Here is a 27,404-nt window from a genome sequence, read left to right as displayed (position 1 = left end):
GAGACAAAAGAAAAGGTAACTGTAAGTCTGTTACCCTCACATCTTCTATGGGAAAATATTACAGTCTATTAAAAAAAATTCAAATACTGAAGCATTTAGAAACACATGACATAAATCAGTTAAAAATCACACAACATCAAGTTATAGTCCAACAGGTTTATCTGGAAGTACTACCTTATGGAGCACTGCTCCTTCATCAGGTAGCTGTGCAGCAAGATCATAAGACACAGTTTATAGCAAAAGACCATAATGTCATGCAACTGAAGCAATATATTGAACAAATCTAGGATTGCTGTTAAGTCTTTCATCTTTTAGAATGGGTTGTAGGTCCCAGTCCAACGCCAACACCTCCATATCATGGCTACCATCGATACCACTGCTGGCTCAAAAGTGGAGAGGATATCCAAGAAGATCGTGCATATTGACACAGACATCAAGCTTCTGCAGAAATGCAAGAAAACAGGAAAGATCCGAAAAGGATAATTGAAACCTGCAACCCATTCTAAAAGACAAAAGACTTAACAGCAATCTAGGTTTGTTCAATATATTGGTTCAGTTGCATGAAACTGTGGTCTTTTACTATAAACTCTGTGGCTTATGACCCTACTCCACAGCCACTGAAATGGCTCCTTAACTATACTTATAAAGAAAACACGACAAGATCAGAGAAGGCTGCTGTTACTCAAAATGACTAGCTTCGGCACAGCAAAGATGAAAAGGGTGGAAAGTCAGGGCAAAAAAGTCAACTTGCGTCTTCAGCTTTATTATAAAAGAAAAGCTACAGTCTCGCACACTATCACCTCCAAACACTGAAGTACCAACAAACTGTGGTATCGTTGCCATTTAAAAAGATTTATTTCAAATGAGATATTCAACATTTGAATACAATCACAAGACTGGCTGGCTTATGAAGATATAGCGACAACTGACAACATGCAAAGTGTAACATTTTCTTATCTTGCTGAAAAACATTACTGTTTTTGCACTGAAGTGGTTTCTATCTGGGGTACATGGCTTTAGTGCAAGTCAGGGAAAGTTTTGCAAAGATTACAGACCTGATTGTTCAACCATGATCTGTGAAAACACAGACCATTGTCTAAAGTGAGTAACTGTATAATCCTGGTTAAGTCTGAATATTATAAAAGTATTTTCGATTCAAGCATTGCCACACTTCAGGGGCTTCAGCACTCTATAATGTTCCTACGATGACTTACAATCAGAGATATAAAGCACAGAAACAGACCCTTTGGTCCAACTCATTCATGCCGACCAGGTATCCTAAATTAATCTAGTCCCAGTTACAGCTCTTAACCCATATCCCTCTAAACAGTAATCTTTGAGAATTGGGGAATTATGCTGGTATTCTATCCAACATTTTCCAAAGATTAGCTAGTTCTTGCATGCAAATCGCTGTGCTTGTCTAAAAGACACTTAGTAAATCACAGTTCTTTCCTGATACATGGCACAAGTACTAAACTCCTTTTCATTCATTTTTTTGGAAATTGGGATAGAGACAAGTATTTTAACATTTTTTCTCTCGCATTACACAGCACCTTTTCAATATTAGAACAAATATGCTACGCTTTACTGCTGATCTAAAATTTTCTGATGCAAAGCTTGCCATGCCTGTTTTGATTGCTTCATTAGGTGAGAGAAACAACTTCACCAAAACTGACCTCGAAACATTTCTGTTCAGCTGAACCCCTACAGAAATTTCAAAAATCAGATCAAAAAGCAATAATTAAAATCCTAAGGCTGAGTTTTAGTACTGGAGAGAAGTATCTGATCCATAGATTTAGATGCTGCAAAGAATAAAAGAGAGAGGGGGGGGGGGGGTAGAAATAGAGTGTACAGCAAATCTCAATGTCAACGTCTGAGAATACAAACAAAATCTGGGAATTGTGTTAAGTGAAGACAAAATCTCCAACTCTAGGAGTGCTTCCCTATGCTGCATAAAATCTCAGATCAAGTCAGAACAAAAGTGATCACAAGCAACCTTTTGTTTCACCCAATATAGAAACAATTCAAAGTAAACAATGATTTCATAAATCCTAAGACTAAAACACTTTCATTTAAAAACAACTGGGGCAATATTTCAATCAATGAATACCGACATACAATGTTAAAGAAATGATTGCAATATGAAATTACATGTTGCAGCACAAGAGGCCATTCAGCACAGAGTGTACGGACTCATTGAAAAATCCCATTCAACTTTTTCCTTCTTACTCTAATGCCTATCCACTCACCATCATGGATACTGGTTAAATGCTTAGTTTTTGCTTCCACCACTCTAGTTAGGAGGCCAATTCATACATTACTACATAAACTTCCCTCACATCAGTCTTCAATGTACTGTTTATTAAACAAAACCTCTGACTCCACCTCCAACTCTATTTAAAGTAAAGTAATTATCTTAATTTCCCTCTCAGTGGACAAGAACACCTCTCAAATGTTTCTTTACTGGCTTAAGAGGCCAATTTGTTCATAGCCTTTTGTCCTACTGTAATTCTCAAGGTGGGGCATCAGCCTTGCGGCTCTTCCTTAGCAACACCTCAATGACTAAAGTCATAGTCATAGAGACGTACAGCATGGAAACAGACCCTTCGGTCCAACCCATCCATACTGACCAGGTATCCCAACCCAATCTAGTCCCACCTGCCAGCACCCGGCCCATATCCCTCCAAACCTTTCCTATTCATATACCCATCCAGATGCCTTTTAAATGTTGCAATTGTACTAACCTCCACCACATCCTCTGGCAGCTCATTCCATACACGTACCACCCTCTGCGTGAAAAAGTTGCCCCTTAGGTCTCTTTTATATCTTTCCCCTTTCACACTAAACCTATGTCCTCTCGTTCTGGACTCCCCCACCCCAGGGAAAAGACTTCGTCTATTTATCCTATCTGCTCTTCATGATTTTATAAACCTCTATAAGATCACCCCTCAGTCTCCAATGCTCCAGGGAAAACAGCCCCAGCCTGTTCAGCCTCCCCCTATAGCTCAAATCCTCCAACCTTGGCAATGTCCTTGTAAATCTTTTCTGAACCCTTTCAAGTTTCACAACATCTTTCCGATAGGAAGGAGACCAGAATTGCATGCAGTATTCCAACAGTGGCCTAACCAATGTCCTTTTACAGCCCCAACATGACCTCCCAACTCTTGCACTCAATACTGACCAATAAAGAAAAGCATACCAAACGTCTTCTTCACTATCCTATCTACCTGCGACTCCACTCTCAAGGAGCTATGAATCTGCACTCCAAGGTCTCTTTGTTCAGCAACACTACCAAGAACCTTACCATTAAGTTGTAGAAGTCCTGCTAAGATTTGCTTTCCCAAAATGCAGCACCTCGCATTTATCTAAATTAAGCTCCATCTGCTACTTCTCAGCCTATTGGCCCATCTGGTCAAGATCCTGTTGTAATCAGAGGTAACCCTCTTCGCTGTCCACTACCACCTCCAATTTTGGTGTCAATAGTGGTTAGCACTGCTGCCTCACAGCGCCAGAGACCCGGGTTCAATTCCCGCCTCAGGCGACTGACCGCGTGGAGTTTGCACGTTCTCCCTGTGTCTGCATGGGTTTCCTCCGGGTGCTCCGGTTTCCTCCCACAGTCCAAAGATGTGCAGGTCAGGTGAATTGGCCATGCTAAATTACCCATAGTGTTAAGTAAGGGGTAAATGTAGGGGTATGGGTGGGTTGCGCTTCGGCAGGTCAGTGTGGACTTGTTGGGCCAAAGGGCCTGTTTCCACACTTTAATGTAATCTAATCTAATCTGCAAATTTACTAACTGTACCTCTTATGCTCGCATCCAAATCATTTATGTAAACGACAAAAAGGAGAGGTCCCAGTACCAATCCTTGTAGCATTCCACTGGTCACAGGCCTCCAGTCTGAAAAACAACCTTCCACCACCACCATCTATCTTCTACCTATGAGCCAGTTCTGTATCCAAATGGCTAGTTCACCCTGTAATCCGTGAGATCTAACCTTGCTTACCAGTCTCCCACAGGAAACCTTGTTGAACGCCTTACTGAAGTGCATATGGATCAAATCTACCGCTCTGCCCTCAATCCTCTTTGTTACTTCCTCAAAAAACTCAATCAAGTTTGAGAGACATGATTTCTCATGCACAAAGCCATGCTGACTATCCCTAATCAGACTCTGCCTTTCCAAATACATGTACATCCTGTCCCTCAGATTTCCCTACAACAACTTGCCCATCACCAACATCAGGCTCACTGGACTATAGTTCCCTGGCTTGTCCTTACCACCCTTCTTAAATAGTGGCACCACGTTAGCAAACCTCCAGTCTTCTGGCACCTCACCTGTGACTATTGATGATACAAATATCTCAGCAAGATCTTACTGTTGAGACTGGGCAGAATGTTCAAGATGTAGTATGCGCCAAGCCATATATTGATACATATCTATTCAGAAACCAGTGTGTTAAGTTGCTCTGGGATTTCTTAAGTAAAACATGCTGCATATGGGTTTTCACACCATGCACAATTTGTGATCTGTGAAACAGGCCAGGTTCATAATCCATCTAGGTTTTCTCACTCTAAACTTCCCTGATTTCCTCAGTGATCTTCGACTGACTCTACAGTCTCTGGAAAATAATTTTCCAAGAACATAGTTTTACGGAATCTGTCCATCACATCAACCAATGAGCTAGCTGAGTGTCTCCTCACTCATACATGGGTGAATTAATTCCGACAGGCATGTTTACGCTTTGAGGGGGTGTGTGTTGGGCATATTGGGTGCGCGCTTATGTGTACCTTTGTGGGGAGGTTCTCTCACCTATGTCATTTGGAACCGCTCCAATGAACACAAGAGATTATGGTGCATAACTCACACAGGACTACAGTTCTTATTTTTGCTAATGTCTAATTCTACTTTGAAGTCACAATTGCATTGTTGCCTTTCATGATGTGTTTAATCTAATGTGTTGAACTTTATGATATCTACAGTGTCAATAATTCTGAGCAGTGGTTTCTAAGATATTGGAGAGCTTTGCAATGCTGCATCTATTGTGAAGAAGGTTCATCATATAATCTGGATTGTAAATTATTTTGGTTTTCAGTGCTGTGAAGACTGAACTGCTTTTTTAAAAATGTCATTTGGACCAGTGAGTTGTGGACAGCATTTTAAAGAAGTCACATGACAAGTTAAATGACTCAACAAGCTACCTGGAGAGATAATTGCTGCTTAAGGTTAACTTGAGCTTTTATGACCAACAGTAGTAGATGGTCAGAGACCAGACACAGATGGCAGTTCAGAAGGAAAGCTCCATTCTAGTAGATGTGCTGTCTGGTAGTCCCCAGTAGTTTATTTCTTAGAGTTCAATGAAAAAGAAATCAGTGTGTTAGCTTGGATGGATGAGTGCCTCAGAGGGGGACAGACAGCATTAGAGAAAATCTCTATCTCTGTCAATGTTCAGAAAGTCACTGAAGGGAAATGCTTGTGAGTTCAGTAAGAAATTTTAAAATGAAAATAAGAGTGGTATCATAAAGAAGTTGAATGCCTGCAAAGGATATCACTTGGAATAGGGTTCAATCTTCCTTTTCTTTGTTTTATGTTAAGACCTTAACAAATAGTCTTTCTACATTTAAAAAATGTAATAAACTAATCTTTATAAGCTTGTGTGTGCGTAATGGGATGACACGGTGGCTCATTGTTAGAACTGCTACCTCAACAGCACCAGAGACGTGAGCTCAATTGTCTGTGTGGAGCTTGCACATTCTCCCCTTGTCTGTGAGAGTTTCTTCCGGGTGCTCCGGTTTCCTCCCATAATCCAAAAAATGTACAGGTTTGGCGAATTAGCCATGGGAAATTGCCCACAGTGTTCAGGGATGTGTAGGTTAGGGGCATTAGTCAGTCAATAGGCGAGGGGAATGGATCTGGGTGGGTTACTCTTCTGAGGGTCGGTGTGTACTTGTTGGGCTGAAGGGCCTGCTTCCACACTGTAGGGATTCTGTGATAATGTTCTTTTATTAAAAGTACATTGGCAGCCTCATAAATAATGTTTAGTGACAGGCCACCATAGCAACCAAATTGCTAAAATAAAATGTCCAGGTTTGCCCACTACCCCTCACCTTTGATGATTGTACTTCCCTTAATGGGCGTTTGACATTAAAATAACTGCACAGAGGCTAAGATCCCATCACCAAGTCATCCTTTATTTACTTGTGCACAGTAAACTGGTTGTGGCCAGCCGATTCGGAGTCAGAGTCTGAACTGAGGAGATTCTGAATCTCCCGTTATATTTTTTATTGTTTAAATTATTTTTCTAATCAACCTGTTCAGAAACATTATTACAGCCCTCTGGAGTGGGTGGGACTTGAACCCAGGCCTCCGGTTCCAGGGGCAGAGACACTACCACTGTGCCATGAAGGGCCCCCTCCTGCTTAAATTGCTCAGCAGGGCTTCCTGATTGGGGTCATTAACCTGGGCCAATCAAGGATCTCAGTCATGATCGCCTGGCTCCAATCGCTTCAAATAAATTAAATCAATTGGAAAACATGGTTAATAGATTGAAAAAAATATTGTCAGTTATTTTATGATGTGAAAAAAAAATTCAGTATGTGTGCAAAACCACTTCCAAATTACAAATAAAATCACGTTTCATTCTGGGATCGGATCTCCCCACTATTACCACTAGCTGGGATCTTAAAAGATTTAAAGAAAATATATCCAGAGTTCAGAAATCATATTTCCATCATCTGTGTGTTACCTGAAAAGAAACAAAAAAAAAGGAAAAATGGAGGTCTATAGGAAAACAGCAGGCAAATCGCACAAGATAAACCATACCTTTAGAGAACCAGCACAGACACAACAGGCCAAATAATGTTCTTCTGTGCTCCAACTGTTCTATAGACCTCCAATTCTCAACTGCCTTTTTGTAAAATGAATGCAAGTATACGAAGATGTCCATTAGTTTCCACTGGCTGAATGGGTGTAAGAACTATAAAGATAACTTCTAAATGTTCCTAATCTCTACTTCACATACAGCTTTTGGTCACAGCAGTAAGAGGTTTATCTTCAGTTCACACTTGTTTTTATCAGTCCTCTTGCTGATGCAACTGTAACATAACTGGCTTCATAAGAAAAGTAAATGTTAATTTGAGTTAGAGAGTTTAGGAAGCTTACAGGTTAATGCTACTTTCTCCAAGGCAATGCCTCAGCTAGAAGTTTACTTGTCAATCAGCACCTTGTTCCTTCTGTAGAATAAATTATTGCAATCAATTGAAATTTGGCATTATTGCACTTGTCCTGATGAATGCAAGATTAACATTTTTGACAACACATCCTTTTAGCTATACTCAAATTTTGTACTGCAATAATAAACAGAAAACTAAATTAAAAGTTCAGAGGCAGATGCAAATTTCTACATATGATAGTAAGGTTTAATTTATGGAAATTGCTGTTTGGACAATAACCAATGTCATACAGCTCATAAGCAGCACTACTGCAACACTGTAGATACTCATGGGACAAGACAAAGCTTATCTCAGGGGAAATAGGATCAGCTGGTTTAGACGTTTCAGCGATGTGTACAAAAACATTTTTTTCCACGTTTACACTAAGTGAGCTGCGCCACTTTACAGGAGTGATCTGCTATGGAGATCCCACAGGGATTTTAACTGTAAGTCAGCTGAATGCTATTTTGGGCTACTATCATCAGGTCATCTCAAAAGCATATTTCTTCAAAGTGAACTGATAAGTGGTCCTTTTATGTACACACAGTCATTAACCGAAAACTTTAAAAATTGCGACTTAAAGTTTCCCCAATATTTTTTTCAAAAGTAAAGAAAGCACAATAGGAGGAACAAGGATGCAAACCCAACGTACTTGAGGCTCACCAACTTCAACTTGCCTCAAACCATTAGTCTCAACATGCAAGAGGGAAATGTCCTATTCAACTAATCATAATAATAGCAACAAGATGAATCATGAATGGCACAAGGCACCTGAATTGACATGTCATTCTGGGATTCACTGAAAAACCTCATAATAAACTTCTCAAAACTCTATAATAAACTTCTGTTTCTTGAGTTATGGTCCTTTCTTAAATCCAGCCTCTCGTCAAAGGCATGTTATTCTACACAAAGTTAAGCCATTCTCACACATTGAATTTACAAGGCAATCCAGTATTGCGTCATTTAGTGACTGAAACCTTCGAGAATACCAACAGCCAGTAAAGTTTTGGTCTTCCACATATAATACTACCAAAAACTTGTTGCCAGACATTGAAACATCTGAGCATTGGGATACATTACTTACATAGCATTGACGCTATGTAACATCACCTTAAAACTTGTTTACTGACAGGTTACAATCAAATTACTACTGCAGCAATGTTGTGAAATAGTTTTGTTTTGTACTACACACTGCAGTTTTAGTGTAAACTGAGCCTAAATCCAGAGGAGGGCCTGACCTGACTGCAGTACTTTGGAGTAAACTCAAGCCTTGGCACTTTTGTTTAGAAGCCACTTTGCACCAATGCTGAACATGCAGTGTAATTACATCATCATCTAGCTTAGTAATCTGATCTACAAAACATAGCTTTATTGCATTTGGATAGTCATTCAATTTTACCTTAGCATAATTTAGTTTAGACTCAAGAAGGTTGACTTTCAAGATCATGCTTTCAGAATTCACATAACTAAGTTCAAAAATGTACACCCAAAATAAAACTAAATAGCTCTAGGATTCTACTGCCAGGATAACAGCCAGATTTTGCAATATATTATATGTGGGGCTGGCTCTAAGCTGCTCATTTTCTGACACCCAGATAAAACACTAAGAGCTAGTAATATATTTCTTTTAAAACATTCCTAAATTACCATGTCAATTTGCTCCTCGCACAAATTACAGACATGTAGCTAATCCAATGTCACTCCTGCTCGAAATACACTTTCCCAAGTCACACCCCATTCTTGACAAACTATTTCTGTAATCTCATCACTCTTATTTTAACTTCTCATCATCCCTGGACAATCACAGCAAGATTTCCTTATTCTGGGAAGATAGGAATAGGAGTAGGCTATTCAGTCCTTTGAATATCCCTTAACACGATGGCTTAAAAAAAAGATTTAAACTTATGATTTAGTGTCAACTGCCACTTGTGGAAGAGTGTTCCAAACCTTTACCATCCTTATGTGTAGAAGTGCTTACTAACATCTCTCCTGAAGCGCTTGCTTCTAATTTTTAGACTCTGCCCTAGTACGAGAATCCTCAACTAATGGAAATAGTTTATCTTTACCTACCCTGTATTTTCTTAAAGACTTCAGTCAGATCAACTCTTAACTTTCTAAATTCTAAAGAAAACAGGTTTAATTTATATAAATCACTCCTCATAGCTCAACCCTGAAGCCCAGGTATCATTCTTATAAACCTACACTGTACTGCCTCCATGGGCAATAAATCCTTCCTGTCCATGTATTATAAAATTAAGACCATAAGACATAGGAGCAGAAATTAAGCCCATTGATTGGCAGAGCAGATTCAAATCATGGCTGATAAGCTTCTAAATCCCATTATACGCATAACCCTTGATCCTGTTGACAATCAAGAACCTGTCTAGCTCCGTCTTAAACAGACTCAATGACCTGGCCTCCACAGCTTTCTGTAGCAGTGAATTCCACAGATTTTCCTTTTTATCTGTTCTAAAAGGTCTTCCCTTTACTCGAAGACTGTCCTCAGGTCCTAGTCCTACCAATGGAAACATCTTCCCAACATCCACTCCTCTTTCACAAATATTATTAGTAAATACAATTAATCCTATATACTCTAATACACACTTTCCACCAGTGCAGTTGCATCACTAATATTAGAGACACTATTTCATATGCCCTGCAACACCAGCATTGAAAAATCATCTCCAATAAAAGCCACAGATTTGTCACCAATTTGTCACTCAAATCTTTAGCTGAACATATTTAGGCATTTCAGAGTCGAGGAACATATGTGACTGTGGCAGCAAAAATCACTCAAGGAAAAAAAGATTTGCTTCCAAATGCAACCTAGTAAAAACTCTTGCTGCTGGACTGCAGGTTTCTGAAAGCCTACAAGCCACACCCTGATTTGTAATAAGTCCTGTTCATCCAACATCCCTACACTCACTGACCTATATGGGCCACCAGATGACAATATTTCTAAACTTAAAATCTTCATTTATAAATCCATTTTTGGCCTTGCCCCTTCCTAACCTTATGACAATTCAGATCTCTCTACATTACAATTTTAGACTCTTCAACATTTTGACTTTACTTGGTCTTCCATTCACAGCTATGTCTTCAGGTCCTACAGGTCTCAGTAGTACAATACAATACTGCATGGGAGCAAGCCCTTCGATTCCTAATCCTTATTTAGACCCACTATTTCCCATTTGCAGTTCCTATCACTCTGTTCACCCCCATTCATGTGTTTATCAAGATACGCCTTAAATGTTGTTAATGTGCTTGCTTCCACCACCTACACTGGCAATGCATTTCAGGCACCCATTACCCTCTCCCCCTTCACTTGAGCCTATGCCCTCTGGTAGTTGACCTTTTCATCCTGGGAAAAAGCCTCTACCTATGCCTCTCATTTTGTAGACATGTATCAGGTCATCCCTCAGCCTCTGTTTTCACTGGAAAGATAATTTGAGTTTATCAAATCTCTCCTCATAACTAAAGCCTTCCAGACCAGGTAGCCTCCTGGCAAACATTTTCTGCACCCTTTCCAAAGCAACCACATCCTTCTAATTGTGTGGCTACAAGAACTGCATGCAACATTTCAAAAGTGGCCTAAGTAAAGTTCTGTACAGCTGTAACATAACTTACTAACTTTTACATTCGATGCCCCAGTTGAAGGAGTGAATGCTGTATGCCTTCTTGACCACTTTATCCATCAGTGTTGCCACTTTCAGGCATCTACAGACCTCCGAAATTCCTACCCTAATATCTCCTTGTGTGGTATGTTGTCAAGTTTTGTTTGACTGTTTTATACAGTTTTAATCATGCAAGAGATGAATTATAAATGAAGAGTCTATTCAGCCGCAGCAGCCCAGATTAAAGTATTAAATCAAATGATCCATTGGCATTACAACATAATCATTGAGATGGGAATGCTGATCAAAGATCATTAACTTGACAGATTAACAGTTTTACTCTCCATACGTGCTTCCTGACTTGCTGAGTATTTCCAGCTTGTCATTTTTAAAATTTATGATAGAAGACAAACAAGGTGATTGCGGCCATTCCCTGTCTGATAATGTCCATGTTTTCTATGAGAGGACCATGAGTGCATACAGTTTCTAGAGAATTGTGTTACTGGCTTCACAGATTATCTAAAATTGGTTGTCAGTGCGGTTATTGGTGCATTCTGGATTGTTCAGAAAGAGCTGTCATCTGAAAAACACATTGAACAGCAGATGTTTTGTTTGGGTTTTGTGCATGGGGGCTGGTTAAGTATGACCTGTATTCTGCCTACAACAAATAACCCAAGGAGTATGCAGTTTGATCTACAAAGAAATAAATACAAATGAATTACCCATTTATTCCTCTATTAGACCCTGTGTTTTAATAGCTATTAAAACTGTATGGTTTGAAATGATAAGATGGTGACAACTTGAAGTTCCCTTTTAATTTTAACATGCAGTTAGAAAGCAACACTATTAATAAAGTACTTTTCACAAGATATTTCAAAGTGCTTTACAGTAAATTCCACACGTTTTCATGCGTAGACACAGTTGTAATGTATTAAACACAGCTGCAAGTTTGCACAGCAGGCTCCCACAGCTAGCAGTGATAATGATCAAACATGTTTTTTTTAAAATGCTGATTGATTGATACGTATTGGCCAGGCCACTTGTGGTACTTCTCCTGCTCCTCTTTGAAATAGTGCCATGGATAATTCATTTCAACACAAGCACCTGTAAGGACCTTGGTTCAAAGTCTTATTTGAAAGTCAGCACATCTAGCAGTATCTCTTGGCACTACACTGAAAATTTGGTCTTAATTTAGTTGTCAAACCCTTGAACAGGGTTTAAATCTAGAACTTTGCATTTCAAAAAGGAGTGCATGTAATCAGCTCCCTTAAAGTAAATAACCCTAAGGCACTTCACAGAAATATTTTGAAGCAGAATTTGCCATTACACAACACAAAATAGGTTCAAGGGCAAGTGGCCAGTAGCTTGGTCACAGCAATATGTTTTATGGAGTATCGCAAATGGGTAAAGACAAAACATAAGAAATAGAGGCCATTCAGCCCATTGAGCCTGCACAAACAGTCAATAATATTGTGGCTAATCTGACAGAACTTTAACTCCACTTTCCTGCCTGTCCCTCATTACTCTTGGTTCCCTTGTCAATCAGAACATTTATCTAGCTCAGACTGGAATGTATTCAATCAACCAGCCTCCAATGCTCTCTGGGAGGTCAGAACTGCAAAGACTGATTGTCTGAAAGCAGAATTGTTTCCTCATCACCACCTTAAATGGGAAACTTTTTATTTTGAAACTGCGGCCTTAGCTCTAAGATCCCCTCATAAAAAGGAAAACAACCTTGCAACATCTACTGTCAAGCCTCCTCAGAATCTGACGTTAAGAAGATAGCTTCTCACTCTCCCAAACTTCAATGAGTATAGATCCAAACTTTCAACACCAGACATCCTCATCACAGGAATGTGTCAAGTGAGCTGCCTCCAATGCAAGAATCTCTCCTTAAGCAGAAGGATCAAAACTACACATCATACCCCAGAGTTCACAAATTAAGGCTGGTTGCCACAAATATGGATCCAATGAATAGAGAGGGATAGGGATGAAAACAAAGTCCTGGAGAAACTCAGCAGCTCTAGCAACATTTATGGAAAGAGAAACAGAATTAATATATGAGCCCAACATGACTCTTCCTTGGAACTGAGAGGGGTAAAGGTTTACTTTTGCACTCATTACATTTTGTTGAAGATCTTTATTTTGCACTCATCAGGACAATTCATAAGAAATACCAAAGAAAATAACACTTAACACATATGAAAGGTGTAACATAAATGCAGTTGCTCCCTCTTTGTATTTCTTACAAACAATGAATGCAAGGAAGAAGCTTTGACAAAACACCTTTTTGTTCAGCAATACTCAAGTTCTAAATGACCAAACAACTATAGGTAGACTTTTAGTGAGAAACCTACAGCTCATGTACAAGGCAGCCCGAGTACACAGAAATGGGCCGATCTCTTGTAAAAGCACCATTCCCTGGTCCACAATGCATAAAACATGTCAAATTGTTGAACAAGGGCTTCAGGATCATGTAGCATCCTAGTGATGTTAGAGCTGCTCTTTGCTGGGGAAGAGTTAAGGAGAAAGTGATAGTGAGGCAGAAGCTGAAATTCAGCCACAATAATGTGTTATAAACACATGGAAAGTAACTAGTGGGGTGGACTGACAAGCATCAGAGTTAGAGCTCATGGAATATACTCACTCCTCATTATCTGAGAGGGATGGGGCTTCCCGCAGGTAAAAATATAATGCGGATACCTCTCCTGCATACCACAAAGAACCATGCAATGTTTACTGAAGACAACTGGACAAAACAATGAGGATAAAAATTAGACCAACCACGCAGATCCACGGGAACAAATTGGTGGGGAGAACCGAGAGGCAAATCACCAGCTGAGAAACTGCAGAGTGCTTCAGTGCAGAGACACCTGGGTGTCCTCGGGTATGAATCACAAAGCTATATGCAGGTACAGCACGTAATAAAGGAAGACAATTTGAATTTTGGCATTTGCTTCTAAAGGAATAGAGTATAGAAGTGGGGAAGTATTGCTGCACCTGTCCAAGGCTTTAGTGAGACCATGGATGGAGTATTTTGTACAGTTCTGGTCCCCTTCATGAAGGACGTAGTTGAATTCAAGGGAGTTCAAAGGTGATTCACGAGATTAATTATAGAGGTAAGGGATTTATTTTATGATGAGAGATTGAACAGCTTAGGCCTACACTCACTAGAGTTAAGAATGAGAGCAGATCTAATTGAAGAATACAAAGGTGCTGAAAGGAATTAACAAAGGAGATGTAGAGGGGAGATTTCCCCTTGTGGGACAACCTAGAAATGAGGTCATACTTCAAGGTAAGGGCTGATAAATTTAAAACAGAGGAGGAAAAATTGCTTCTCTCAAAGGGTCAGTAAATCTGTGGAATTCATCATCAGACTGCAGCAGGAGAGTAAATTTGAGGAAGAGGCAGACAGATTTTTAATGAGTAATGCATTGAAGGGCTCTAGGAAGCAAGCAGGAAAGTGAAGTTGAGACAGAGATAAGACCAGCCCATGATGGTACTGGACAGCAGAGCATACTTAAGGGACCGAATTGCCTATTCTGCTCCTTATGTCCTTAGATAATGAGGACTAAGTGCAGTCTTCCAAAAACACAAGAGCATGTGACCATGAGAAACAGAAGTAAGCCCTTCAGCCCCTTCAGCCTGTTCTGCCACTTTACAGGATTGTGGCTCATCCAATAACTCAAGCCTACTTTCCTGGCCCATCCCCAAGGTGTAGTAGGCTATGAACCAAGTGGAGGTAAATGGGAATAGCATAGCTTGGTGCTTGCGGGTCAGCAGAGACATGTGGGCCAAAGGAGCTGTTTGTATGCTGTACGATACTAAGACCATCACATAACTGTAAGGATGTCTGATCATATACAAACAAACCAGGAACAATGCAGCACAGGAACAGGTCTTCCAAGTCAGCATTGACACATTTTACCCTTCCATATTAAAACTGTCTTCACTTATCTGTATCCCTTTATTCCTTTCCTATTCATGTATTTGTCAAGGTGCTTCTTGAATATTGCTGTTGGGTCTGCTTCCACCTCTGGCAGCACATTCCAGGCACTTACCACGCTTTTGAGTGAAAAAAACTTGACTCGCACATCTCTTTTAAACCCCGTACCCAGCCCCAGTCCAGCATCTTGAACCTGTGTCATCTCGTAATTGACCCCTTGACCCTGGGAAAACAACTCACACTTTCCACTCTAACCATGCCATTCACAATCCTATAAACTTCCATCAGGTCACCCCTCAACCTCCTGCACACCAGTGAAAACAAACCGTCTTTCCAACTTTTCTTCAGAGGTAAAATCCCACATACCAAGCAAAATCCTGGTAAACCTTCTATGTATCCACTCCAAAAGCATCCACATCATTCTGGTAGTGTGGCAAAATATAGCCGAAAATTATCACTCTGGAAAAGTACAGCAGGTCAGGCAGCATCCGTGGGCAGCACAGTGGGCGGCACGGTGGCACAGTGGTTAGCACTGCTGCCTCACAGCGCCTGAGACCCAGGTTCAATTCCCGCCTCAGGCGACTGACTGTGTGGAGTTTGCACGTTCTCCCCGTGTCTGCGTGGGTTTCCTCCGGGGGTGCTCCGGTTTCCTCCCACAGTCCAAAGATGTGCAGGCCAGGTGAATTGGCCGTGCTAAATTGCCAGGTGAATTGGCCATGCTAAATTACCAGGTGAATTGGCTATGCTAAATTGCCCATAGTGTTAGGTAAGGGGTAAATGTAGATGTAGGGGTATGGGTGGGTTACGCTTCGGTGGGGCGGTGTGGACTTGTTGGGCCGAAGGGCCTGTTTCCACACTGCAAGTAATCTAATCTAATCTAATCCAAGGACAGGAGAGTCGACATTCCTGATGAAGGGTATATGCCTGAAATGTCAACTCTCCTGTTCCACAGATGCTTGTGACTTGCTGCCTTTTTCCAACACCACATTTTTTGACTCTGACTCTCCAACATCTACAGTCCTCACTTTCATCTGATAAAAACATAATGTTGAGTCTTGATGCAGTATAAAGAAGCTGAAGTCTGGTGACAGCCTGTCTTGAACCTAAGCTCATGACTGTCAATATAAAGACAGACAGATTTAGAGCCAGCTCCAGATACTAGAGGTAAAGTGCGACTGAAGCCAGATCCATTCATAAAGACACAGGAGCGGAAGTCCCGCCCAGCGGTTCCTTGATTGGCGGATGACGCAAAGCCAACTGGCCGGCTATTGGTCGATGAACATGTCAATCATCATCACTTCCGGCCCCTTTCCCCACCCCCTAGTCCTTCCAAATCCACTCAAAACAACCAACAATTGCTGCCGCGGGCACAAAAATAAAAAGGACATTTTTAAAAGAGTGAAGCTTCAAAGCACGTTTTAAATCTCCGCTTCTGGAGATGTACCCACCCTCCATGAGCCGAAATCTGCCTTCTAGAATGTTCTGAGGCGAGTTCTACAAGGTTGTGGGCCCCGCGTTTAATTTTCACGAGAAAAATATAAAAGCGGCCCAATGCCAGTCTGTGTCCTACCCCAGCCCCCGAAAATAAACGTGTTTATTTATTGTCAGTCTGTGCGGCGGGTGTTTTATTTTCTGCCGCTCACACTCACTCAGTCTCGACTCCAAACTCTCCTCCTCCGGCGGCGCCGCCATCTTGGATCCGACTTCAACTTCTCTCCTCCCGCCGACAGGTGGCGCTGGCTCTTAAAGGGGCAGACACCTTCGCTGCTGCTGTTAAAGGGCCAGGCGCTCCCGCTTCTGCTCTTAAAGAAATATATACCTTTGCTGCTGCTGTTAAAGGGCCAGGCGCTCCCGCTTCTGCTCTTAAAGAAATATACACCTTTGCTGCTGCTGTTAAAGGGCCAGGCACGCTCGCAAAGATCAGGCACCATTGCTGCACTTAAAGGAGCAGGCACGCTCAGTGCTGCTGTGAACGAGGCAGACACCTTCACTGCTGCTGTAAAAGGAGTAAGCACCTTCATTGTTATAAAAAAGCCCGGCACTACTGCTGCTCTTAGAGGAGCAGGTGCCCTCACTGCTCTTCGAGGAGGAGGGACCTTCACTGCTACTGTTAAAGGGACAGGCACACACACTGCTGCTGTTAAAGAGTAGGCATCTTCACGCCACATTTAGTGTCATCGCCTCATTGCTGCTCTTAAAGAAGTAGACAGCTTCACAGCTGCTCTGTCAGGAGTACAAAGTTAAAAATCACACAACACCAGGTTATAGTCCAACAGGTTTAATTGGACATGATTGGAGATGCCGGTGTTGGACTGGGGTGTACAACGTTTTGTGATTTTTAGGTTTAATTGGAAGCACACTAGCTTTCGGAGCGACGCTCCTTCACCCGAAAGCTAGTGTGCTTCCAATTAAACCTGTTGGACTATAACCTGGTGTTGTGTGATTTTTAACTTTGTACACCCCAGTCCAACACCGGCACCTCTAAATCCTGTCAGGAGTAGGCATCTTCATGACAGTTCTCAAAGAGGTAGGTACTCTCACTTGTCTTGCACAGTAGGCACTGTGGCTGCTACTCTTAAAGGGACAGGCACCCTTACTGCTACTCTTAAAGGAAGAGGCACCCTTAATGCTGCTCTTAAAGAGGTAGGCATCTCACTACTCCTTTTATAATAGCAATGACTATCCTGGGGATGATTGACTACAGTGTTGAGAGTGTGTTGCTGGAAAAGCACAGCAGGTCAGGGAGCATCCAAGGAGCAGAAGGATTGATGTTTTGAGCATAAATATAGATGGAGGCACAGGGCTAACGTCACCAGATGAGCCTTCCAGAAGTTCACGCTAACGATCTGAGAGGTTTTGCCATTTCAATGAACAGTAAAAGAAATGGACTGCAGAATTCGAAGAAGGTAGCTCACCACCTAAGTTTCTGCAATTATTTTTTCTTCTACTCTGACGTCCAAGACTGGCGTGTAGCAGAAACTTCCAAAGTTCAATGCTGTGAATGACGCCAATCATCGTGTGTGCAGTGTAGCTAAGGGAGAACATTGCTTACCATCATCTTCTCAAGGCAGCTTAGGGAGAACATTGCTTACCACCATCTTCTCAAGGGCAGCTAGGAGTGGGCACCCAGAATGATTAAGCAGTAATATTTGGAAATGAACACACCAGTCACACTGGTGCACTGTTGTAAGGTATACAAAACAAACTTTCCTGGTTTTTCCTTCTGGGCAATAAATGCTCACCTAGTTGGCAACCCCCACATCCTGTGAAACAGTTTTTAAAAATGCAATTAATTGATTTGTTCAAAAAGTTGCTGGAGAAACTCATCAGGTCTGATAGCAGCATCTGTGAAGAGAGAGACCGAGTTGACATTTCGTGTCCAATGTGACTGTTCAGAAAAGCAGAGTCCCTGTTCTGGAAACATTAACTCTGTTTCTCTTTGCACAGACACTGCTGCCAGATCTGCTCAGTATAACCAGAGTTTTCTGTTTTTAGTTCAGATTTCAAGCATCCACACCTTTTATTTAAGTAATTAATAAACATAGTGATTCCTAAAAAGAATCTGGAATTCCATAATCTGCCACTGATTGTTAATGATGACGTTCAATGGTATCCTTGCTTGGTGTGGCCCTTGTGTAACTCTAGATCTACAGTAATGGATCCACACACACCTCTGAAGTGGCTTAGTGAACCACTTAGTTCAAGAACATTTACAGATGGGCAACAAATATTGGCCTTTCAGTGATGATCATGTCCCATGAAAGAATGAAAACACATGCAAACACTGAACAAACTCAGCAACTCTTCCCAACTGCCTCGAGCAGCACCTTCCCAAACCCACTACCTAGAGCACAAGGACAAGAGACATATTTGTAAGACCGAGATCTGCACATTCTCCTCCAAACCACACACTGTCCTGATTGAAAACAATATCGTTGTCCTTAAGTGCAGCAGCATCCAAATCCAAACCTCTCTCCTTCATGTCACTGTGGGTCAACCTGTCCCACATGGATTGCAGTAGGTTAAGAAAGTGACTCATCATCACCTTCTCAAGGGCAAATAGGAATGAACAGAAACTATGTCTCTTTTGAGCAATGTTTCAGTTCTGTCCTAACAAGGAATTATTTGTTAATTAGGTAATATCATTGTCAGAGTGACAGCTTAGCAGAGTGATGCACTCTCCTCTCTGAGAAATTCAAGCTGTCAGTGTCAGAGTTGAATCAATTATCAAGTTTATCATGTTGGTACAGTGCTCAGGTCATGCAGCATTGCCTTTCTGGAGAAGCGACATTAAGGCTGTGTCCACTTGCATTATCCATTGTTTTAAGATATAGGGATAGTACAGGAAGTCGGGGTCAAAGCAGATGATCAAATTGAAAGGGCACAGCAGGCTCGAAGGACCAAACTGCTCCCATTCCTTATGTTCAGAAGCATTGAAAATGTAGCACCAATTTCATTGAAACTGATGGGCCAAAAAGCCTTTCTCTGTTATGGTTTCTATGCTCATCTATTTCTAAATTATTCTTCCATTAAAAGATTTGCAACCAAATAGTTGTTTGTGTCATTGGGATACCCTAAATTATTTCGAACCTAATGAACTTAATTGTTGTTTAATTGAACTTCAGCTTTACAGCCAATTTGCACACAGCAAGGTCCACAAATATTATTGCATGAAATGACTAGTTAGTCTGTTTTAATAGCATTGGTTGAGGGAAAACATCTTGACCAGGACACTAGGGAGAAACATCTTTGTTCTCCTTCAAATGCATATCATGGACTCATTTTAACATCTGATTTAGCAGATAGGTAGTAGAGACCTTGATTTAACATTTCAGGTGAATGGTTGCTAATCTATCAAACTTAATATGAAGTTTGGGATTTTTAAAAAAATGCTTTTTTCCCATAACAGTCCTTCTCTCTAAAGGTCAGGATAATGTCACTGCTGACTGTGTGTAACAAGGAGATGACAAATCTTATTTTACAATTTCACCACTGCAAATATTTGCTGTCCTCTGGTTGGAAGTGATTGACATCTGGTATGTCATTTATCTATTTGTGCACTTAATCTCTAAGAACCTTTAATAAACAAAGGGGATTATTTTGTCAAATTTCATTAGCTCTTTTACTGAGGTGAACTCTGACCTACAGACTTTCTATCACATTAACTAAAACAGGACAAGCAAGGTCATATAAGGAGTTGTACCAGGACTTACAGCATGACTGCTCATCATCCCAACTGATGGCATGCAATGATTTAGACAACCTAGCCAGATATTTTTACACCTGTTCATCAGATTTCTAAAATGTTCTTTTAGGAGATGTGGACATCTCTAAGTTGAGGTAACATCTGTACTCATCTCTAATTGCCCTGGAGGTCGTAGAGTCATAGAGAAGTACAGCATAGAAACAGACCCTTCGGTCCAACTAATCCATGCTGACCAGATATCCTAATCTAATCTAGTCTCATTTGCCAGCACTTCTGCATGAAAAAGTTGCCCCTTAAGTCACTTTTGTATCTTTCCTTTCTCACCCTAAACCATGCCCTCTAGTTCTGGACTCACCCACCCCCGGGAAAAGACTTTATGTATTTATCCTATCCATGCCCCTCATGATTTTATAAACTTCTATGAGGTCACCCCTCAGCTTCTAATGCTCCAGGGTAAACAGGCCCAGTCTATTCAGCCTCTCCCTATAGCTCAAATCTTCCAACCCTGGCAACATCTTTGTAAATCTTTTCAACTGCTTTCTTGAACTGCTACCATCCTTGGGGTGTAAATTCACCCATGGTGCTGTTAGGGAATTTCAGCATTTTGACCCACCACAGTGAAAGAACGGCCATAAAGCTTCAAATCAGGTGTGCAACCTGAAGGGAACTTGCAAGTGTTGGCGTTACCACGCATCTCCTGTGGTAGAGATAGCAGATTTAGGAGGTGTTATTAAAGGGGTCTTGATTATTTGCGCAGTGCATTTGTAGATGGTACAGCTACCACTGTGGTGAGCTTTTAATCACCTGTCCTAATTTAACCTTCTGTAGTTTGTCAGATTATACTGCCATGAGTAAGGGAGGGGTTTTTTTTTGTTACTATGTTGGAGGTGCTGTTGACATAGAATCATTGGACATAAGAACAGGAGTAGACCATTCAGCCCCTAAGCCTGTTCTATCATTCAATGAGATCATGGCTGATCCGTAGCCTAACTCCATATATTTTAATATCTTTGCTTAACAAAAAATTATCTATCTCAGATTTAGAATTAATAAGTGATCGTGCATCAACTGTCATTTATGGAAGAGAGTTCAAAACTTCTATTACACTTTGTAATATGTAGCATATTTCTAATTTCTCTTTTCTAACTCTGTTGGAAGTTTGGCATTTGACCTTAGTTCCTTTTGTAACAGAATAATGTTTGTATGTGCCAACCACAGACCGGTACTAAAATAAGTTGAGTCATTGACAAGCAATGACATGCAATTATTTCCTATCTTTGATATCACAGAGATAGGACTTTAGCAATAACTATGGTTACAGGCAACTGTAGCAAATATTGCAAATTTGAGTTAATCTATTACTAATTTACAGCAGCCATATCTGGACAGAAATAATGGGAACATGTGAGAAACAGCATATCTGAAGTCAGTTCTTCTGAAACCATGAAGGGCCAGCTTCTGTTAGTACCATATTTGTTTAGATCCTGTGTCTTATAACTCAGTGTTGGCTGTACTTTTAATATCAGCAATCTCATTCCCACGTTGATACCATTTATTCCCCATTTATAATTATTTCTGTTCATGAGTAATAGGAATAGTAATTAGGAATAAACATACATCATGAGTGTTGGATGTACAAGACACCGTGTTTTATCACCTTACCTTTTAGTATGAAAGCTGTTGGTTCACCTCCTGATCCAGATGCTACATTCAGACAAAGCTGAGGCTTAACTATAGCTCTGTTGGAGATGCTGTTGTTTGTTAAACTGAGGACCTGTCTGCCCTCATACTTGGTCATAAAAGTTCCCATGGCACCACTTCAAAGAAAAGCATTGTCACAATGCTGTTTGTGGGAGCTTGAGGTGAGCAATTTGGCCTCTGTTGTTCCCTACCTTACAGCTACACTTCAAAACTACTTTTTTCAAAACTAGTTTTTCATCATTCATTCAGTAGCAAAATACTTGGAGGTTGTGAGACATGCTTAAGTAAATGTTTAACAGTGTTTCAAACTGCAATTAATAGACAAATTCAAGCACTAACAGTTAGGGATTTTCCCCTGGAGAGGGGGTGTGTGATTTCTGTTGATACACTTGAGTCTTTCCTGACTGAAAGGCAGGGTGCTCCTCCTACAACTAGTTTTAAATTTTAAGTTTAATTTGTGGATTTGGCTTTGTCCAGTGTTTCTTTAAGAGACTACTTCCTGGTAATGTTGTCTAATCTGGTTTGATTTCTTATTTGATTATTCAAAAGAATACAACAACATGACTAACCTGTAGTTATGGCCGAGTGGTTAAGGTAATGGATTTGGAATCCATTGGTGTGATTTAGTGCAGGCTTGAATTACATAGAACATTCCAGCGCAGTACCGGCCCTTCAGCCCTCGATGTTGCGCCGCCCTGTCTTACGAATCTGAAGCCCATCTCACCTACACTATTCCATGTACATCCATATGCCTGTCCAATAACGACTTAAATGCAGTTAACTTGGCGAATCTACTACCGTTGCAGGCAAAGCATTCCATACCCTTCCTACTCTCTGAGTAAAGAAACTACCTCTGACATCTGTCTTACAGCTATCTCCCCTCACTTTAAAGTTGTGTCCCCTCGTGTTTGCCGTTCCCATACTTAGAAAAAGGCTCTCCCTGTCCACTCTATCTAACCCTCTGATTATCTTGTATGTCTCTATTAAGTCACCTCTCAACCTTCTTCACTCTAATGAAAACAGCCTCAAGGCCCTCAGCCTTTCCTCGTAAGACATTCCTTCCAAACCAGGCAACATCCTAGTAAATCTCCTCTGCACCCTTTCCAAAGCTTCCACATCCTTCTTATAATGTGGTGACCAGAACTGTACACAATACTCCAAGTGTGGCCGTACCAGAGCTTTGTACAGCTGCAGTATAACCTCGTGACTCCAGAACTCAATCCCTCTATTAATAAAGGCCAAAACACTGTATACCTTCTTAACAACCCTGTCAATCTGGGTGGCAACTTTCAGGAATCTGTGTACGTGGACACTGAGATCTCTCTGCTCATCTGCACTCCCAAGAATCTTACCATTAGCCCAGTACTTTGCATTTTGATTACTCTATCCAAAGTATATCACCTCACACTTGTCCACATTAAACTCCATTTGCCACCTCTCAGCCCAGCTCTGCAGCCTATCTATGTCTCTCTGCAACCTACTACATCCTTCATCATTATCCACAACTCCAGCGACCTTAGAGTCGTCCGTAAATTTATTAATCCACCCTTCTAAGCCCACATCCAGGTCATTTATAAAAATGACGAACAGCAGTGGACCCAACACTGACCCTTGCGGTACGCCGCTAGTAACTGGACACCAAGATGAACATCTTCCATCAACTGCAACCCTCTGTTTTCTTTCAGCAAGCCAATTACTAATCCAAACTGCTATGTTTCCCATAATCCCATTCCTCCGCATTTTGTATAAAAGCCTACTGTGGGGAACCTTATCGAACGCCTTGCTGAAATCCATATATACCACATCAACCGGTTTTCTCTCATCTACCTGTTTGGTCACTTTGTCAAAAAACTCAATAAGATTTGCTAGGCACAACCTACCCTTCACAAAACCGTGCTGACTGTCACTGATCAGATTATTCTTTTCTAGATGGTTATAAATCCTATCTCTTATAACCTTTTCCAATACTTTTCCAACTGAAGTGAGACTCACTGGTCTGTAATTACCAGGGTTATCTCTACTACCCTCTTTGAACAAGGGAACCACATTTGCTATCCTCCAATCCTCAGGCACTATTCCTGTAGACAATGATGATTTGAAGATCAATGCCAAAGGCTCGGCAATCTCTTCCCTTGCCTCCCAGCGGATCCTAGGATAAATCCCATCCAGCCCAGGGGACTTGTCTATTTTCACACTCTGCATTATTTCTAATACCTCTTCCTTGTGAACCTCAATCTCTTCTAGTCTAGATGCAAGTATATCCTTGCCAACATTTTCATTTTCTATAGTGAACACTGTCGAAAAATATTTATTTCGTGCTTCCCCTATCTCCTCTGATTCCACACACAACTTCCCACTATTATCCTTGATTGGCCCTAATTTAACTCCCGTTGTTCTTTTATTCCTGACATACCTATGGAAAGCCTTAGGGTTAACCCTGATCCTACTTGTCAACAACTTCTCATGTCTCCTCCTGGCTCTTCTGAGCTCTCTTTTTAGGTCTTTCCTGATTTCCTTGTAACCCTCAAGCTCCCTAACTGAGTTTTCACATTTTGTCCTAACATAAGCCTTCTTCTTCTTCTTGACCAGGGATTCCACTTCCTTAGTAAACCACGGCTCACGCGTTCTATATCTTCCTCCCTGCCTGACAGGTACATACTTATCTTGGACACACAGGAGCTTTTCCTTGAAAAAGCTCCACATTTTTAATGCGCTCATCCCTTGCAGTTTCCTTCCCCATTCTATGCTTCCTAAATCTTTTCTAATTGCATCGTAATTTCCCTTCCCCCAGCTGTAACTCTTGCTCGGTGGAGTACACCTATCCCTTTCCATCACTAAAATAAACCTGACAGAATTGTGATCATTGTCTCCAAAGTGCTCACCTACTTCCAAATCTAACACCTGGCCAGGCTCGTTCCCCAGTATTAAATCTAAAGTGGCTTAGCCCCTTATAAGCCTGTCTACATTTTGTGTCAGGAAGCCCTCCTGCACACACTGGACAAAAACTGACCCATCTATAGTACTTGTACTGTAGTGATCCCAGTCAATAATTGGATAGTTGAAGTCCCCCGCTGACTATGCTTCTCATTGTTCCTAACTTTAACCAAGTGCCTATAAATTCATTACCACAGAAATTTTAAAGAAATTATATTAAAATAGGGGCTGTTCATTTGTTAATTTGATTAATTGCTTTTAATTTTCTCAAAAGACCAGAATAGAAAAATCAGCGGTGGCTCAGCAGGTAGCACCCTTGCCACACTACATAGCAAGGTTGTAGCTTTAGAGGTTTAAGCATGGAAGTGAAAGCTGACACTCCAGTGTGAGTTTGAGGGAGTGTCAAATGGTCAAGATTTGGAGATGCCAGTGTTGGACTGGGGTGTACAAAGTTAAAAATCACACAACACCAGGTTATAGTCCAACAGGTTTAATTGGAAGCACACTAGCTTTCAGAGCGACGCTCCTTCATCAGGTGATTGTGGAGGGCTCGATCGTAACACAGAATTTATAGCAAAAATTTGCAGTGTGATGTAACTGAAATTATACATTGAAAAATTGATTATCTGTTAAGCCTTTCATCTGTTAGAATACAGTGATAGTTTCACTTCTTTCATGTGTAAATCACAAAACCTTTTTTTAAAAGTTGCATTCTCGGGTTAGCTGTTAACAATGGTGATAGCTAGACAATATGTTGAAGGTGTTAGCCCCCTGTGTTCTCTGTCTATGACCTGATGATTAGATTGATTGTAATCTAAAAAGTGAGATAACAGAGTTTTACATAAATTCATGCAGTTTTTGAGCTCAGAGTTCTACATGAATGTATGCAGTTTTTGAGCAAAATGCAATGTAACTCTGCAAGTACAAATTCACCCCACAAAATACATGTGTGCATGTGGGTCTTTGTCTGTCTGTGTGTGTCTGTCTGTCTGGGGTGGGGATTGTGAGTGTGAGAAAGTGTGTGTGTGTGTAGTGAGTGCAGAGTGTCTTAAGTCTGTGAGGGGGTGCATGTGGGAGTGTGTGTGTCTATAAGGGTGTGTGTGGGTGTCACACTGCAAATTTTTGCTATAAATTCTGTGTTACGATCGAGCCCTCCGCTATCACCTGATGAAGGAGCGTCGCTCCGAAAGCTAGTGTGCTTCCAATTAAACCTGTTGGACTATAACCTGGTGTTGTGTGATTTTTAACTCAAATGGTCAAGATCTTGTCTTTCTGATGAGACAATAAAGCCTGGCCCTATCTGCTTTTCTTGCTTATTGCAGAAAACCTCATAGGAGCAGGAGTATGCCAGCTGATCCCATGAGCGTGAGCTTCAAGCAGATCATATTTGATCATCTCCTCTGTCAATTTCCACTCAATATCTCTTGATAATTTAATATCTAACATCTATCCACCTTTCTCTTGACCTTTCTCATTATCTAAGCCTCCACAGCCTTCTAGAGAACAAAATTCCAAAGATTCACTACCCTCTGAGTGAAGAAATTTGTCTTCTTCTCACTCTCCTTATTCTGAGATTCTGACCCAATTCTTGACACCTCCCCCACTCCAGCCAGGTGAAACATCCTTCCTGCATCTACTCTTACACCCTGTAAGAATATTGTATGTTTCAATGTCATCAACTCACATTCCTCAAAACTCTAGAGTATGCAGAAGCCAGATTCCTCAATTTCTCCTCATAGGATAATCTTGCTATCCCAGGAATCAGTCTGGTTAACCTTTATTGTACTCCATCTGTGGCACGTATGTCCTAGATTAGGTAAGGAGATCAAAACTGCGCAGCTACAGTCTCACCAAGGCTCTACACAACTGTAGCCATACTACTAATCCTTGTACTCAAATCTTCTCGTGATAAAGATCAGCATTAGATTTACCTTCTTAATTGGTTGCTACAACTGCATGTTAGCTTTCTGTGACCTGTGAATAAGAACACCCAGGTCTGCATTTCTGTTTTCCTACCAAAGTAACTTCAGATTTTCCCATATTATATTCCACATCTGCTTGCCATAATACCATGAAAGAAAGACTTATAGGACAGTGGGTGAGTAAATAGGAGGCACAGGTATATAATGCTGCACTCTGGTAGGTCAACCAAATATCAAGAAAAGGATTTGCATCTTGTTTCATTCATATTTACCTGATTTCCTAGCCTGGCATCCAATTAAGACATTTCTGTGTCTCTTGGCTCCAATTTAAAGTAGGTAGACTTACTTTTGGTAGACTTACTTCCTTTAAGGACTTGCACTTCAAGAACATAAGAACTTAGAAATTCAGCCTGTCGAGCCTGCTCCACCATTCAATACAATCATGGCTGGTCTCAACTCAACCTGAATTCCACTGTTTTGCCCACTTGCCATTACTCTTTAATCTATTACTAATTAAAAATCGATTTCCTACTTAAATTTATTCTGTGTCCTGAAATCCAACACACTGTGGGGCAGTGAATTCCAACAGATTCACAACCTTCTGAGAGAAGTAATTCCTCCTAATCCCTCCTTATTTCTGTTTTAAATTTGCTATCCCTTATTCTAAAACTATAACCTCTTGTTCTAGATTGCCCCATAAACTCTTCATCTACTTTGTCAATCTCCATTAGCATCTTATATACCCTAACTAGATCTCTCATTCTTCTAAACTCTCGTGAGTATAGGCCTAAACTGCTCAATGTCTCCTCAGAAGACAAGTCTTTCACCTCTGGATTAGATCTGATGAACCTCCTCTGAATTGTAACTGTATTCTTTC

General features: G+C 40.9%; 1 protein-coding gene across 2 annotated transcripts in view; it reads right to left on the bottom strand.

Moving 5' to 3' along the window:
- Positions 1–16,468, bottom strand: part of LOC140489292 (ADP-ribosylation factor-binding protein GGA1-like) — a 59,955-nt gene extending 43,487 nt beyond the window's left edge. The window contains exon 1 of one of the 2 annotated variants that reach the window (XM_072588680.1): positions 16,414–16,468. In XM_072588680.1, the coding sequence (XP_072444781.1) occupies positions 16,414–16,456 (43 nt within the window). In that variant the 5' untranslated portion in view covers positions 16,457–16,468. Of the gene's footprint in view, positions 1–16,212; positions 16,392–16,413 lie in introns of those variants that run through there. The other variant, XM_072588681.1, reaches the window with a different exon arrangement.
- Between the last annotated feature and the right edge of the window lie 10,936 nt (positions 16,469–27,404).

The sequence above is a fragment of the Chiloscyllium punctatum genome, chromosome 18, assembly GCF_047496795.1.
Source record: "Chiloscyllium punctatum isolate Juve2018m chromosome 18, sChiPun1.3, whole genome shotgun sequence".
In the NCBI taxonomy this organism is placed as follows: domain Eukaryota; kingdom Metazoa; phylum Chordata; class Chondrichthyes; order Orectolobiformes; family Hemiscylliidae; genus Chiloscyllium; species Chiloscyllium punctatum.
This window is presented reverse-complemented; position numbering and strand designations above follow the sequence as displayed.